Here is a 17674-nt window from a genome sequence, read left to right as displayed (position 1 = left end):
TTTATTTATATACACACATTCTTTCTCTCTCTCTCTCTCCTTTTTCTCCCTGTCCCTCTGACTATACCCCTTGCCCATCCTCAGGGTTTCCCCCCCTCCCCCTTTTCTTTCTCCCTGGGTCTCCTGTCCCATGATCCTCTCATATCCCTTTTGCCAATCACCTGTCCAGCTCTTGGCTCCATCCCTCCCCCTCCTATCTTCTCCTATCATTTTGGATCTCCCCTCCTCCTCCCACTTTCAAATCTCTTACTAGCTCTCCTTCAGTTAGTCCTGACGAAGGGTCTCAGCCCGAAACGTCGACTGTACCTCTTCCTAGAGATGCTGCCTGGCCTGCTGCGTTCACCAGCAACTTTGGTGTGTGTTGTATTGTACTATGATGTGTGTTCTCCTGTCGCACAGAGATGAACTGTTGTATATGCTTATTGCATCAGGTAGGAAAGATTTTCTGTAACGATCCTTGTGACAGGGGAGCTGAACGAGTCTGTTTGAAAAGGTGCTCGCTGCTTATTCAGTAGGTCATGGAAAGAATGTGCCTGATTGTCCGTAATGGATAACAGTTTGTTTAGTGTCCTCCTCTGCACCACTAACTCAAAAGAGTCCAAGTTGTAGCCAAGGGTTCTTCACTCCAAGGAATGACATCCTAGCCTGTCCAGCCTCTCTCCATAACTCACGTCATGGCAATATCCTTGTAAATTTTTCCTGCACTCCTTCCGGTGTAATTGCCTGTAAAATAATTATATTGAAATATCTGAGAAGTATCCCATAATTTAAACTATTTTACATTTGTCTTGACATTACAAGCATGAACAGAGGCAAATTGGAACCAGAACTGCATAAACTCACAGCTCTAGTGACAAAGGTTTTGATGCTGACTTCCAATGTTGTCTAAGTCTGGAGTTTGCACATTCCACACATTATCCCTGGTGTGGCTTGGCAGGAGGAAAATCCAGGGTGAATTCGATGAGCATGTGAGATAAAATATAATTCAGGAAATAAGTGGGAGGACCGAGATTGCTCTGACAGCCAACGTAGAATTGATGGGCTGATTGTCTCCTATATTCTCGAGAAATTTGAACATGAAATTGACTGTTTGGTTTGACGGATTCTCTTTCCTACATTCTCTTAGATGTCGGGTGCTAACGTTAAAGTCCGCTTTGAATGTATTGCATTCGCATATTTTTCTCATAAAATCATAAACATCAGTGAAAGCCTTACCGTGGAGATGATGATAGAAAGGATTAAAGGCCTTCAGTACAGCGGTAAGTTGGACCAATTCTTATGTGGCAAGAGCAAGAAAGGCAGGAGAATCTGAGAGTGCACAGCTTGTCAGACTGTCATCAGGAAAAGTAAATTTAGGCTGTGTTTTTTTTTGGGGGAATGGAAATCCTCTTTAGACAAGACTAAGAGATGAAGTACATTTCACTTATAGAGGAGAAGAGAAAAATAGGCTCATTAGGAGCTTACAGACTACTTGGTAGCACCTCTCAGATCGTACAAAAATACAGACTACATCATTGAGATCACACTCTGCATATGACAGAGAAACAGGGATACAAAAGAACAGAGTGCTTTTGAAACCGCTGTGCCAACCAAAGTTGGAAGATGTGCAGTTCTCATAGAAGGAAGTCTGCTCTAAACCAACAGAGCAAACAGCAAAATTATCAAAATCTGTTTTGTAGAGTGGCTAAAGATAAAGAATCTCTTGGAGTGACTCCAAATTAAACTTAGTCAACACGATAGCAATTTGACCTGATAAATGTAAGAAGATTTCTCCCGCAAAATGCTAAGGCGAGGATGGTAAGGAACCAGGTGCTGGAGTATCCGAGACTAGAAGCGAGACACTATTTCGAGACTGAGACGAGAACAGGGTTCTTGGCTAGATGCTAGACAAGAACCTGACAAGACTAGATGAGAATCCAAATGAGACAAAAATCCTAAATGCAATCGCAGACTTGAACCAAAGTTGAGCTGACAATTGAGCCCCAAACCTGAGTTTAGCTGCTCTTTAAATATTCAACTCCTGGTGCCAATACATGGCCATCAATTAGCAGAGCAGGCCGGAATCTCTAAAGTAAAGGTGCCAGCTATCGATAAGCCAGAGAATCGGAGCATCCAAACACCGGAGGCTGGCGCGGTTGAGTGAGTACTGTAAAAAAGAGTGCCCCTTATTGTCTGCCTTCTCTGTACTTCCTGCATGACAGTAACACACATCACATACACAAGAAAGTCTGCAGATGCTGGAAATCCAAAGCAGCGCACACAAAATGCTGGAGGAACTCAGCAGATCAGGCAGCATCGACGGAAATGAATAAACAGTCAATGTTTCAGGCTGAGGCCCCTCTTCAGGACTGAGAGGGAAGTGGGGAGATGCCTGAATTAAAAGGTGGGGGGAGGGGAAATTGGCTAGCTGGACGGTGATAGGTGAAGCCAGGTGGGTGGGAAAGGTCAAAGGCTGGAGAAGAAGGAATCTGATAGGAGAGGCGAGTGGACCATAGGAGAAAGGGAAGGAGGAGGGGACCCGAGGAAGTGATAGGCAGGTGAGAAGGGGTAAAAGGTCAGAGTGGGGAATAGAGGGGGAGGGCTATTCCAGTATATTTTTTTTCCAGTATATTTGCAGTAAATCCTGATTTCACATTTCCAAGGCTGTCTGGTCAACCACTTGTCGCGGAGTCATTCAATGCAGAAAGAGTGCCCTTGGGCTAGGCGTATCTGCTGACCATTATGCACCCATATGCAATAATCCTAAAACGAGTCCTACAATAATCCTAAAGTAATTTTATTTCTGCAGTTGGCTCATTCCTGTGGCTGCTCAAATGATCTAGTTGCTAAATGGCCTTTTGTTATAAATTACAAGATCATAATGTTTATAAACTCTGTAAAGTTGAGGCAGCTGCTGCTGCTATTCTAGTGTCACAGGTCACAAAAATGTGGCTTTCACTAAACTGAACCTTCCTTTTATGTTACTCCTTCAGTTTGGAACACAAGTGTTTTTTTTGTTTGTTTGTTTGTTTATTTATTGACATAAAGTGCAGAATATGCCCTTCGAGCCACACCGTCCAGCAATCCCCCAATTTAATCTGAGCCTAATCACGGGACAGTTTACAAGAACTATTGGTATGTCTTTGGACTGTGGGAGGAAACTGGAGCACCCGGAGGAAACCCGTGCAGTCAGTAGGAGAACGTACACACCCCTTACAGGCAGTGCCGGGAATTGAACTCGGGTTGCTGGTACTGTGCTAATTACTACGCTACCGTTACGCTCCAAATGTCTCTGAATACATTTGGAAAGGAGAATGAGAGAGACAAGAAATTGATATTTACTGTCTTCATCATTGTAGTAAGACTTTTAAAGCAACTTTTCCTTCTTTTGTCAGAGTTTTACAACGACAAAGGAAGAAGATTGGGGTTTGCCCTCGAATACGTTTACAAAGACATCAATGAAACTTTGAACCTTCACAGAGGGCGAGCTATGCCGAAACAAGTTATTATCATCATCACCAGTGGTGAGTTTCCTCAGGCAGTGTTGGTCACTAATGCAAACAACACATTTCACTGTATGTTTTTGGTATTTCGATGTACATGTGACAAATAAAACAAACTTTAAAATTTCTTTAATCTTCCAAAGAGGGGGATAGTGAGGTAGTGTTGATGGGCTTTTCAGCTGAAGAGAAGAAGGTATCCCTAACATGTTGAGTTTGGATCTTCGGGCTCCTGCACCTTCTCCCTCATGGTGGTAATGAGAAGAAGGTGACGGTCCTTAGTGATGGATGCCATCTTCTTAAGGCTCTGCCTTTTGAAGATGCCGCTTATGGTGGAGTGGGTTGTCCCAAAATGGTGATCGATGAGTCTCTAACCCTCTGTCACCCCTTTCAATCCTGTCCATTGGGGCCTCCGTTCCAGCCTGAGATGCCAGCGGTGAGGATGATCTCCTTTTAGTAACTTCTGACTGTCAGGAAAATTATTTGCCAAGAAGTACTAGTGCATCCTAAAGTGGGTGAAAGATCGAGGCTGAATTAAGATGCCAATGCTAATCCAAACTCTTCATTAAATTGGACATTACATTTCCTTATGGCCTAGAAGGAAGCGATTCAGCTCTCAGAGATATCCTGTCATCTTCACAACCTGCTGGAGGACCTCAATACTAGTGCAGGTTCTTGACCTGTAGTGTTAACAGCTCCTTCCCCCACAGACGCTGCCTGGCCTGCTGTGTCCTTCCAGCCGATTGCTAGTTGCCGCCGATTCCAGCACCTGCAGTCTCTTTGCGTCTCAAATCAGCCTGCCTCTCACACACATCCACTAACAACCCCACCAATTTCCCCAGCAGCTATGAACAATAGGGACGAGTTACTGTGTCCAATTAAACCTCCGGTCTTCACAGTAAGAAACCAAGAGCACTGAGGAGAGGTCCATGCCATCTGAAGGAGAATTTGCAAACTGCGCACAAACAGGCCCCTGAGGTGGGGGTTGCCTCTGGCTGTGGTACTGAACAGTCTGGGTCAGCCACATGTGACTGGGCACTGCACATTTCAGATCTTTCCCTCTACCTCCCCCTCCCCCTCCCTCTTCACTCTCTCTTCACTCTTCTAGTATACTTGTTTTTGAGGGATTCTGTGCCTGTCTATATTTGCAAATGTGCATATAAACCTCATTCAATCAGGCTACAACTCTGTCATCCAATTGCCTGGATTTGGATTATGTGTTACATACTACTCCAACTGAATATAATGATGAAATAATTTCCAGTGACTGACAGTGAATAATTTTCATTATAGGCAAATAGGCAGCATGGCAGCATCATCTCCCATAGAGTATGGAATGATGACGTAAGAAACAGGTCAGAAGTCAGCGATACATACCCTCAAGCCAACCCCACCACTCAGTGACCTGGCCTCGACTACACATTCTTTACCCAACCATGGATTTCCATGTCATCCAAAACCTACCTATTGAACACGTTGAATATAACAACCCAGTTAGTCTGTTCTGTAGTTTTATTTAACAATATCAGGCAATAGGAGGTGAAGGTCAACATTTGGGAACAAGGTCAGTGGAACAGGGAAGACAAGAACTGCTCAGAAAGGGGCTGGGAGAACGTAGAAAGTGCTGGGACATGTAGTGACCGAGTTTGGAAACTCCTCTCTCTTACACTCTGAGATGGGAAAGGAAAGATGCAGAAAGGCTCAGATGGAACTTGTGTTTGTGTACAGTACATTTTAAATTATGTATGTAACAGCTATTTGGTTGCATGCTTTGGGCAATCCTAAGCAAATTAGATCTATTTTGCTTCTAGTTTTTGACTTCATTAGTTCCTGCTCTCTCACAGTGGCACTTTGCTTTTCCCTTCCTCCACATCACCCACCAGGATAGACGTCCCTTTACCTGTAACCTTGTACCCAAACATTTCCTACATCAATCCCCATCTCCCTTCCATATCCTCTCTGACAGGAGCCTGTTCTTGTCTCCTCTGCTCCCTTGATCCCGTTCCCAAGTGTTGACCATCATTGTGGGCATTCTTCCAACCTCTGCTAAAATCTTCACCGTCTCCACTACCTTTGGAAACTACCGGGCCACAGGTTTTCCAACTCTTGTAAGCTGAGTGGGGCTTCTTGGATTTATATTACCATGTTATGCCTTGAGGCAACTTTCTATCTTGTTCTCTCCAGCATTGTAGCAATTTGGTTGTCTTTGCCCGCTTGCTTCTGAGGCCTCCACATACGACCGACTCAATGTTCAGCCAGACAGTCCCTGTCTGGCACCTTTCATTAGCTCCAGCTCATCCCTTCTGGCCACCTCCTCCTGACGCACAGCACCTCCCTTGCCTCCACCCTTCCCTTAATAAAATCTTTCTCCAGGCTTCTCACTCACCTTGCCACTGGCAGCTGCCCTGGAGTTCTCCGTCTCGGAAGTGAGATCAAATCCCCCGCCTAATCTTCACGACACACTCCTCAAGTACCTTGTTTAACCTTTGCTTAACTCTATTTTGACTGTACCATCGTGAAGGGATTCAAACATGCCTCGTATCTTAAGGTTACAATATAATGCAAGTTATTGTTGTGGTTACTTTTTTGCATGAAGTTACCTTAACCTTTTCTCTTGCTTACTTGAACCATCTCTCCATTACTTCTGCTCTGCTTACAGTTACAGTTCTTGACGTGAAACATTTCAATTTGTGTTATTTTACACTGCAACGTGACGCAGGTTGTTTTTCTTTTCTTTCAACAGGGAAATACAATGGAGCACCATCACCTATTGCTGTCAGAGATAAAATTTCAGCTCTGCTCTCGCACTTGCCAAATATTCTCGGTATGTTCAACTCTCCCTGCCTCCCCCCACTCCTGAAGTCCACAAAGCTGCCTCTGTCAAAGCAAGGCAATGGAGCACACTTTAACTCGTTAAAATTGCAATCATAAAGCAGGGCCAATTTGTGTCAAGACTTTGCCTGCTGTCACCTTTACAAGGGCACGCTGTTAATTATTATATACATTGGATTCTTAAGATGCTTATCATAGCTGAATTACCAGTTTAAACCAGCATTAGTTAAACAGATTCAGAAGATCCAGGTCAGCATATATGAATTATAGATAGATACAGCACAGGAATAGCACTTTCAGCACTGAATCCATACCCACTATCAGGCCCACTGAATCCTGACCCATTATCAAGCCCACTGAATCCTGACCCACTATCAGGCCCAATGCATCTATACCCACTATCAGGCTCACTGAATCTAAACGCACTATCACGCCCACTGAATCCATACCCACTATCAGGCAGACTGAATCCATACCCACTATCAGGCCCAATAAATCCATACCTACTATCAGGCCCACTAAATCCATGCCCATTGAATCCTTACCCATTATCAGGCCCACTGAATCCATACCCACTATCAGGCCCACTCAATTCATGCCCACTGAATCCTTACCCATTATCAAACCGACTGAATCCATACCTACTATCAGGCCCACTGCATCCATACCCACTATCAGGCTCACTGAATCCAAACCCACAATCACGCCCAATGATTCCATACCCACAATCAGACTCACTGAAAGCATACCCACTATCAGGCCCACTGAATTCATAAACACGATCAGGCCCACTGAATCCATACCCAGTATCAGGCCCTCTGGATGCATACCCACTATCAGGCCCACTGAATCCATATCCACTAGCAGACTCACTGAATTCATACCTACTATCAGACTCACTGAATCCATACCTACTATCAGGCCCACTGAATCCATAACCACAATCAGTCCCACTGAATCCATACCCAGTATCAGGCCCACTGAATCCATACACACTATCATGCCCACTGAATCCATACCCACTATCACGCCAACCTAATCCATACCCATGATCAGGCTCACTGAATCCATACCCAATATCAGGCCCACTGAATCCTTACATATTATCAGGCGCACTGAATCCATACCCACTATCAGGCCCACTCAATGCATGCCCACTGAATCCTTACCTATTATCAGGCTCACTGAATCCATACCTACTATCAGGCCCACTGAATCCATACCCACTAGCAGACTCACTGAATTCATTCCCACTATCAGGCCCACTGAATCCACACCCACTATCAGGCCCACTGAATCCATATTGACTAGCAGACTCACTGAATCCATACCTACTATCCGACTCTCTGAATCCATACCTACTACCAGGCCCACTGAATCCATAACCACGATCAGTCCCACTGAATCCATACTCACTGGCAGACTCACTGAATCAATACCCAGTATCTGGCCCACTGAATCCATACACACTATCAGGCCCACTGAATCCATACCCACTATCATATCCACTGAATCCATACCCACTATCACACCGACTGAATCCATACTCAATATCAGGCCCACTGAATCCATGCCCACTGAATCCTTACACATTATGAGGCCCACTGAATCCATACCCACTATCAGGCCCACTCAGTGCATGCCCACTGAATCCTTACCCATTATCAGGCTCACTGAATCCATACCTACTATCAGGCCCACTGAATCCATTCTCACCAGCAGACTCACTGAATTCATTCCCACTATCAGGCCCACTGAATCCATACCCACTAGCAGACTTTCTGAATCCACACCCACTATCAGGCTCACTGAATCCATACCCACTATCACGCCAACTGAATGCATGCCCACTATCAGGCCCACTGAATCGATACCCATTATCGGGCATCAATATTTATTCTCATCCTACCTCACCCTGTCTATTATCCCCAAGTTCCCATTTCCTGACCATCCTTCTTCTCAACTGGAAGCACTAAAACCAATTCCAGTGTCAACATATCAAACCAGTACTATCAGCCGGCTCCTCAAAACCCATAAGCCTTCAAAGTTCAAAGTAAGTTATATTATCAAAGTACATATATGTCACCATATACAACCCTGAGATATATTTTCCTGTGGGCATACTCAGCAAATCTATAGAATAGTAACTATAAACAGGATCAATGAAAGATCAACCAGAGTACAGAATACAACAAACTGTGCAAATGCAAATATAAATAAATAGCAATAAATAACGAGAACATGAGATAATGAGATAAAGAGTCCTTAAAGTGAGATCATTGGTTGTTGGAACATTTCAATGATGGGACAAGTGAGTGTTCTTACCCCTTTTTATTCAAGAGCCTAAAGGTTGAGGGGGTAATAACTGTTCTTGAACCTGGTGGTGCAAGTCCTGAGGCTCTTGTACCTTCTCCCTGAAGGCAGCAGTGAGTGAAAAGCGTGGCCTGGGGGGGTGTGGATCTCTGAATGACGGATGCTGCTTTCCTATGACAGCATTTCATGTCGATGTGCTCAATGGCTTGAAGGGCTATCCTACTTTTTGGAGGATTTTCCATTCAAGGGCATTGGTGTTTCCATACCAGGCTGTGATGCAGCCAGTCAATACACTCTCCACCACACATCTAAAGAAGTTTGTCAAAGTTTAATAGGTTTCAATAGGTACATTTAGTGTCAGAGAAATGTATACAATATACTTTTTGAAGTTCTTTTCACCAAAAATTGGGAACTCACCAGGACCTTCTCAGAAAACCACTTTATACTGCGCTGTACAGGAAACCCAGGCTTTAACAGTGTGGGCTTTCCCCATCATTCTCAAAGTATCCTTATATCGTGCGAAGCAGGAGCTTCCTTAAGTGAAGTGAATTCCAGCATGTATTCTCTCATTTTGAGGTCTAGAATACAAGAGCAAGGATGTGATGCTGAGGCTTCACCTTGAGTGTTGTGAACAGTTTTGGGCCCTTCATCTTAGAAAAGATGTGCTGGTATTGGAGAGGATCCAGAGGAGGTTCACAAGGATGATTCCGGGAATGAAACGGTTATCATACGAGAAACATTTGATAGCTCTGGGCCTGTACTCGCTGGAATTCAGAAGGTTGAGGTAGATCTCATTGAAACCTTTCGAATGTTGAAAGGCCTAGACAGAGTAGATGGGGAAAGGATGTTTCCCATGGTGGAAGAGTCTAGGGCAAGAGGGTACAGCCTCAAGATAGAGAGGCACCCTTTCAAAACAGAGATGTGGAGAAATTTCTTTAGCCTAAGGGTGGTGAATTTGTGGAAATTGTTGCCGCTTGCAGCTGTGGAGGCCAGACCTTTGGGTGTATTTAAGGCAGGGATTGATAGATTCTTGATTGGATATGGCATCAAAGGTTACAGGGAGAAGGCCAGGAACTGGGGTTGAGGAGGAGATAGAAGGATCAGCCATGATTGAATGGCAGAGCATACTCGATGGACCAGATGGCCTAATTCTGCTCCTATGTCTTATGGTCTTATTGTATGTCCTCCTCCAACAATGCAGATGTCTATGCCATTGGAATTGGGGAAATAGATAAAAATTACCTGGAAAATTTGGTACCACTGAAGGAAACACTAGCACACGATCAGCGGTATGCCTTCTATTTGCCAACCTATGATCATCTAGAGCAAGCACATGAGCAGCCGAGACGGGATGGTAAGTAATTAAATCAAGTTATTACCAAGTGATCCAATATACCCCTTTGTGGTCAATAGGGTAGGTAAGAGAAGCAATCAGCACAAATTCCTATTCTTCATGTGGGACCTTCTGAAGTTGCTGTCTCGCATGGACCAGAACACCAGCTTGTGTCCTACAGAGTGGAAGGTCCTGTCAGATTATTGACGGCCATCTATTGTACAGACAGAGATTAGCATCCAAAGATAAATTGCACGTCTGTTTCCTGAAGAAGCACAGATTCTCCAAAGGCCACATTTCTGTGGCCACCAAGCGGTTCAAATGATCTATCAAAGAGAGCCAGCACACCGTTTCTTCCTCCAACTGCAGTTAAATGAAAGCACAGGTGCAGGATCCTCAATACATCCTACTTCAGCACATTTGCCTTATCTGTTGTGTTTCTTCCCATTGTTGGACAGCTCCACATCCATCAGGGCGACTTAGAGTCAGAATCAGAATCGGGTTTAATATCACCGGCACATGTCATGAAATTTGTTAACATAGCTGCAGCAGTACAATGCAATAAATAATAAACTGTGAATTACAGTCAGAAATATAGATAGATAGACAAATAGATATAAAATAGTTAAATTAGATAAGTAGTGTAAAAATTAGAAATAAAAAAGTAGTGAGGTAGTGCCCACAGGTTCAATGTCCAATCAGAAATCAGATAGCCAAGAGGAAGAAGCTGTTCCTGAATCAATGAGTGTGTGCCTTTAGGTTTCTGTACCTCCGTCCTGATGGTAGCAAAGAGAAGAGGATATGTCCTGGGTGATGGGAGTCCTTGATGATGGACGCCGCCTTTTTGACGATGTCCTGGATGCTACGGAGACTAGTGCCCATGAGGAGCTGACTAATTTCACAACTCTCTGCAGCTTACTTCGAACCTGTGCAGTAGCAACCCCCCTTCCTCCCAAAGGTTTCAAAGGTACATTTAATGTCAGAGAAATGTATACAATTATGACAAGAATACACATAAAATTAAGATGTTTGCTGGCCTGGGTTAGCATCAGTGACATCAGCAAGTGGTCTGCCACCTGCCCTCAGGGGAAGGAGAGATAAGGAACAATGGAGCAGCGTCTGGAGATGTGTAATGAAGGGACGGGGGAGAGAGAGCTGTCTGGAGTGGCTCCCCCTTTGAACCCTGAACTGTTTGAAGTGATGGACAGGCGATACCCCAGCAGGGGGATAAAAGGGGTCCGGTTTGCTAAGGCGGGACACACGACACCCGAGGTAACGAGACCCTGGAAGCGGTACGCCTCTCACGAGTCGGTGGGAAGTACCAGACAACGCCCGGGGTGGAAAGGTACGATCAGCGGGAACCCGGTGTGTGTCCGCCCTTGCCTGGGTGCCGGGTTCACTGCAGAGGATCGACCGCATCTGGAGGAGGGGTCACAGTCGGTGACCTCAGGTGACATCACCAAGGACCCGCCCAAAAGTTGCTTGTGAGCCAACTCGCCGGTCTGTGAGTGAAGTCGTGTATGAAGAGTTGTTCCTGTTCTCTCTCTCTCTTCCCCCACGTTGTCCATCCATGGCAACGATTACTGCGAACTGAACTACTAAACTGGACTGAACTTTGAGTCACTTTGAAATTTGGTCATTTACCCCTAGACAACGATAGAGCTTGATTGATGCTGTTATCTTAATTCTGTGCACATGTGTGTTTATCATCGCTGAACTGTTGCATTTATTATCCTTTCGATTACTGTGTTGCTTGTTTCTTTAATAAAACTTTCTTAGTTCTAGTACTCCAGACTCCAACTGAGTGATCCATTTCTGCTGGTTTGACAACCCAGTTACGGGGTACGTAACACAATATACATCCTGAAATGTTTTTTCTTTGCAACCATCCACGAAAACAGAGGAGTGTCCCAAGGGTGAATGACAGTTAAATGTTAGAACCCAAAAGTACCCCCCCAGCTCCCCTCCCTCCTGCACCTAAGTGGCAGCAAGCAACAATGCAGCCAGCTAGAATGTTCGACACGGTACATATGTAGAAATTTGTGAGTGTTTTAGGTGACATATCAAATCTCCTCAAACTCCTAATGAAATATAGCCGCTGTCTTGCCTTCCTTGTAATGTATCGATATGTTGGGCTGGTCCTGATGTTCCTAGCTGTGTGTTCATTTCCCCAAGAAGTGTTTTCCTTCCCTTTTTATTCCAGCAGATGTTGGCATCAAAAAAAAGCTATTCCCATGGGTGCCAGCTGCTGCCATGTCTAACTGGTCAGTCTTATCTGATCCAATGACCAAGTGTTGACAATAGGAGGGAGTCAGGGAGTACCACCACATTCTTCCACCTGTGACCACACAAGGAGACAGATGTTGTCGCACTCTTATCCTGCAGTTCTACAGAACACTTGGGAGTACTGCCTGCAGATTAGGTTGACCTAGTATAGGAAAGGCACCATTAATAATAATAGGCATCCTTTAGTCTTGTGAGACCATGGATTTGTGCCTTGGAAGGTTTCCAGGGCGCAGGCCTGGGCAAGGTTGTATGGAAGACCGGCAGTTGCCCATACTGCAAGTCTCCCCTCTCCACGCCACCGAGGTTGTCCAAGGGAAGGGCACTAGGGCCGATACAGCTTGGCACCAGTGTTGTTGCAGAGCAATGTGTGGTTAAGTGCCTTGCTCAAGGACACAACACGCTGCCTCAGCTGAGGCTCAAACTAGCGACCTTCAGATCGCTAGACCTACGCCTTAACCACTTGGCCAAGCGCCAACGCAAGGCACCATTAAGAGAAGATTTATAAGGATGCAGCCAGGACTTGGGGAATGAAGTTATAGCAAGAGACCGGGCAGGCTAGGACTTTATTCTTTGGAATGTAGGAGAACGAGGGTGATCTTACAGAGGTGTGTAAAATCACTGGAATAGACAGGGTGAATGGGGTCAGTTGTTTTCCCAGGAAGGGTGAACTGGGGTGGGGCAGGGGGAGCACTGTTTAAGGTGAGAGGTGAAAGATTTAAAGGAGACCTGAGGGATCGTCATGCAAAGGGCAGTGCGTAGATGGAATGAGCAAGTGGTTGAGACAGATAGGGCAGAAACAGTTAAAAACCACGTGGACAGGTGGTTGGATAGGAGTGGCTTTGAGAGATATAGGCCAAATAGGCAAATGGGACAAGGGTAGATGAGCACCTTGGTCAGAATGGATGAGATGGGCTGAAGGGCCTGTTGTCATGCTGTAAATCTTTCTGGCTATAACACACAGAAAGGAAGAGTGCCATCATTTAGTCAGTTCAATCATCTGTGTTCTAAGTTGAGGTGGTCATTACTTCAATTTAATAGTTCCTTTCTGTGAAACAAAGGTAGGACACAACAAATTAAACTCTTCCATCTCACTGGATGAAACTTCCATTGTTCTCAGGTACCTTACAGACCTATGATTGTGGCATCCGAGGGAATTTAATCCAAAGACCAGTTGGGAGGATATTTGGTGGTGTCAAATCGAAAGAGTATGAATGGCCATGGCAAGTCAATATAGACTTCCCACATAAAGTAAGTTAGCAGCTTTTAAAGCCCTTCATGAAGAGACTTTTAAAGGTAATATTGTATGTTGTTAAGGCATAGCATATCCCATTTGCCGGTCAACAGTTTTTCCCCCTTCATCCCTCATCCGCTCCTCCTCACCCCTTTCAATAGAACCTTGGACTTGAAATGTTAAATCTTTTTCTCTTTCCACAGCTGCTGCCTGACTCGCTGAGTATTTTCTGTTTTTATTTCAGGTTTCCTGCTTTAGCAGTATTTTTGATTTTCAATGATTTCCTCTGCAGCTCCCACCTATCAGTATATATAACTCCAACTACTGACTCATAATCTACAGTATATAACTGCAGCTCCTATCTCTCAATGTATATAACTCCATCACTAACATTCTGTGTGCAAAACTCCCTGGGTCCCCTCTTCCTTCTGTTTCTCCTCTAGTCCACTCTGCTCCCCTATCAGATCCTTCCTTCTCCAGCCCCTGACCCTTCCCACCCAGCACCTTCCAGCTAACCTCCTTCCCCTCCCTCCACCTTTTTAATTCCGTCATCTTTCCCCTTCCTTCCCAGCCCTGGAGAAGGGTCTTTTCCATAGACACTGCCTGACCTGCTGAGCTCCTCCAGCATGTCGAGTAAGTTGCTGCTGTTCCCATCAGTGTACGCAACCCCGGCTCCCACTCACAGTGTATGTAACTGCAGCTCATGTGTATATCCCCTTCGCCAACATGTCTGTGTATAAAAGTCCAGCTGCTCTCTAGATTCAAGATTGTTTAATGTCATTTCCTGTACACAAGTGTAAAGGAGAATGAAATAATTGTTACTCCGGATCCGATGCAGCACAAAAGATAAAGAACACTATAATAATAAAAACACAATAAATACATCAGATAGCTTTAAACATAGATTGATTGTATGCCCATAAAGTGATACTAGACTGTACATAAGGTGACTAACAGGAAATAATAAAGTAATGGTGGAGTTGGTGGGTGGAGGTGTTGATCAGCCTTACTACTTGCGGAAAGGAACCGTTTTTGGGTCTGGTGGTCCTGACATGGATGCGACATAGCCTCCTCCTGGGTGGGAATAGGACATACAGGCCATGAGCAGGGTGGATCAGATCCTTCTTGAAGTTACTGTACGTATGTCCTGATGGTAGGTAGACTGGTGCTGGTGATGTTTTGGCTTTCCTGTCCACAGCCGTGCGGTTTCTGTACCAAGCAGTGATGCAGCTTGTCAGGAGCTCTCTACCGTGTATCTGTAGAATGACGTGAGCATGGATGTGCAAAGTCCAGCCCTCTTCAGCCTCCTCAGAAAGCAGAGCTTTCCTGACTGTGTAGGATGTGTTCCTGGACCACGAGAGGTTCTGTGTGATGTGCACTCCCAGGAGTTTGAAACTGCTGTCAGATTACACTGCTGTGCCGCTGATTTCAAGGTGATTGTGAGTGGTGTGAGTTCTCCTGAAGTTGATAACCATCTCCTTAGTCTTGTTGACATTGAGGGAGAGGTTATTTTCCTGGCACCAGGCCACGAGCTCTCCCATCTCCTCTCTGTAGACCGTCTCATCGTTGTTGATGATGAGCCCCACCACTGTCGTGTCATCGGCGAACTTGACAATGTGGCTACGCAGGTGTTTGGCCGTGCTGTCACGTGAGAGCAGGGTGTACAGCACTGGGCTCTGCACTCAATCCTGGGGCCACCCGGTTTGAGGATAATGGGGAGGGAAGATCCTGTCTATCTGAGGTCTGGTCACTAGGAAGTCAAACACCCAGTTGTATAGAGATGTACTCTCACCACGTATATAACTGCAGCTCCTATCTCTCAATGTATACAACTCCATCACCAAACTGTTTCAGTACTAAAGTTCAGCTCCTATCAGTGTATATACCCCAGAGTGTATATAATTCTAATTTCCATCTCTGTGTATATAACTCCAGCTCCTACAAGTGTATATAACCACCTACCTAGCAGAGTATATAACCCCATGTCTTCCCTCTCAGTGTATATAACCCCAGCTTTCATCTCTGTGTTTATAACACCAGCTCCTATTCACCTCTTCTTCTTTGAACTCCGATTTATCCATTCTCTCCTCTCCTATCAGATTCCTTCTTCTCCAGCCCTTTAGCCACCTGGCTTCACCTGTCACCTCCTAGCCATCCTCCGTCCTCCCCCCCCCCCACCATCTCACCTTTTCTTTCTGACGTTTTCTCCCTTTCCATTCCAGTCCTGAAGAAGGGTCACGGCCTGAAACCTTGTCCGTTTACTCTTTTCCATAGATGCTGCCGGACCCGCAGAGTTCTTCCAGCACTTTGTGTGTGTTGCTCTGGATTTCCAGCACCTGCAGAACTTACCTGTGCTGTCAGAGTTTCTCTTCCAATATCACTCACGCTGTAATTTCTGAATTATGCTGCAGGCTATTGTGCCCTGTGTAACACCTCACAAACCTTCTCTGACGTCCCCTTTCAAAGCCGCAACCTCAATTCTCTAGACAGCCAGGTGATGCATTACACTTAGGATTATTGCCATCTGTACTGAGCCTTGTCATTCTGATCTAGAAATGCATCAACTATTCTTTGATATTGTATCCCTCTATTAATGGATACTGCCGGAGTTCTTTCAATGCACTGATTCCAACAGTTAAAGAAAGTGACTCACCATCATCTTTATGTGGGCATGAACTTATAAAGGCACAGCAACAGCAGCTGGGCCAGTGGCAATGTGGTTGGCCCCGAGGCTCAGCAGGGAGGGGTAAAGTCAGGCAGAGCGATTGTGACAGGAGGACAGATGTCCTTCTCAATAGAACCATAGAACCATAGAACCATAGAAACTACAGCACAGAAACAGGCCCTTTGGCCCTTCTTGGCTGTGCCGAACCATTTTCTGCCTAGTCCCACTGACCTGCACACGGACCATATCCCTCCATACACCTCCCATCCATGTATCTGTCCAATTTATTCTTAAATGTTAAAAAAGAACCCGCATTTACCACCTCCTCTGGCAGCTCATTCCATACTCCCACCACTCTCTGTGTGAAGAAGCCCCCCCTAATGTTCCCTTTAAACTTTTCCCCCCTCACCCTTAACCCATGTCCTCTGGTTTTTTTCTCCCCTTGCCTCAGTGGAAAAAATCTGCTTGCATTCACTCTATCTATACCCATCATAATTTTATATACCTCTATCAAATCTCCCCTCATTCTTCTACGCTCCAGGGAATAAAGTCCTAACCTATTCAACCTTTCTCTGTAACTGAGTTTCTCTAGTCCGGCAACAACCTTGTAAACCTTCTCTGCACTCTTTCAACCTTATTTATATCCTTCCTGTAATTTGGTGACCAAAACTGAACACAATACTCCAGATTTGGCCTCATCAATGCCTTATACAACCTCATCATAACATTCCAGCTCTTATACTCAATACTTCGATTAATAAAGGCCAATGTACCAAAATCTCTCTTTACGACCCTATCTACCTGTGACGACACTTTTAGGAATTTTGTATCTGTATTCCCAGATCCCTCTGTTCCACTGCACTCCTCAGTGCCTTACCATTAACCCTGTATGATCTACGTTGGTTTGTCCTTCCAACGTGCAATACCTCACACTTATCAGTATTAAACTCCATCTGCCATTTTTCAGCCCATTTTTCCAGCTGGTCCAAGTCCCTCTGCAGGCTCTGAAAACCTTCCTCACTGTCTACTACACCTCCAATCTTTGTATCATCAGCAAACTTGCTGATCCAATTTACCACATTATCATCCAGATCATTGATCTAGATGACAAATAACAATGGACCCAGCACTGATCCCTGTGGCACACCACTAGTCACAGGCATCCACTCAGAGAAGCAATTCTCTACCACCACTCTCTGGCTTCTTCCATCGAGCCAATGTCTAATCCAATTTACCACCTCTCCATGTATACCTAGCGACTGAATTTTCCTAACTAACCTCCCATGCGGGACCTTGTCAAAGGCCTTACTGAAGTCCATGTAGACAATATCCACTGCCTTCCCTTCATCCACTTTCCTGGTAACCTCCTCGAAAAACTCCAACAGATTGGTCAAACATGACCTACCATGCACAAAGCCATGTTGACTCTCCCTAATAAGCCCCTGTCTATCCAAATGCTTGTAGATTCTGTCTCTTAGTACTCCCTCCAATAACTTACCTACTACTGACATTAAACTCACCGGCCTATAATTTCC

The 17674-nt window shown here is 45.0% G+C and overlaps 1 protein-coding gene across 1 annotated transcript in view; it reads left to right on the top strand.

Moving 5' to 3' along the window:
- Positions 1–17674, top strand: part of LOC134336812 (complement factor B-like) — an 89933-nt gene that overhangs the window by 35313 nt on the left and 36946 nt on the right. Inside the window, exons 7-11 of the mRNA XM_063031301.1 lie at positions 1127–1259; positions 3375–3503; positions 6223–6303; positions 9826–9978; positions 13361–13491. Of these exons, the coding sequence (XP_062887371.1) occupies positions 1127–1259; positions 3375–3503; positions 6223–6303; positions 9826–9978; positions 13361–13491 (627 nt within the window). The remainder of the gene's footprint in view (positions 1–1126; positions 1260–3374; positions 3504–6222; positions 6304–9825; positions 9979–13360; positions 13492–17674) is intronic.

The sequence above is a fragment of the Mobula hypostoma genome, chromosome 23 (assembly GCF_963921235.1).
Source record: "Mobula hypostoma chromosome 23, sMobHyp1.1, whole genome shotgun sequence".
Lineage (NCBI taxonomy): Eukaryota > Metazoa > Chordata > Chondrichthyes > Myliobatiformes > Myliobatidae > Mobula > Mobula hypostoma.
This window is presented reverse-complemented; position numbering and strand designations above follow the sequence as displayed.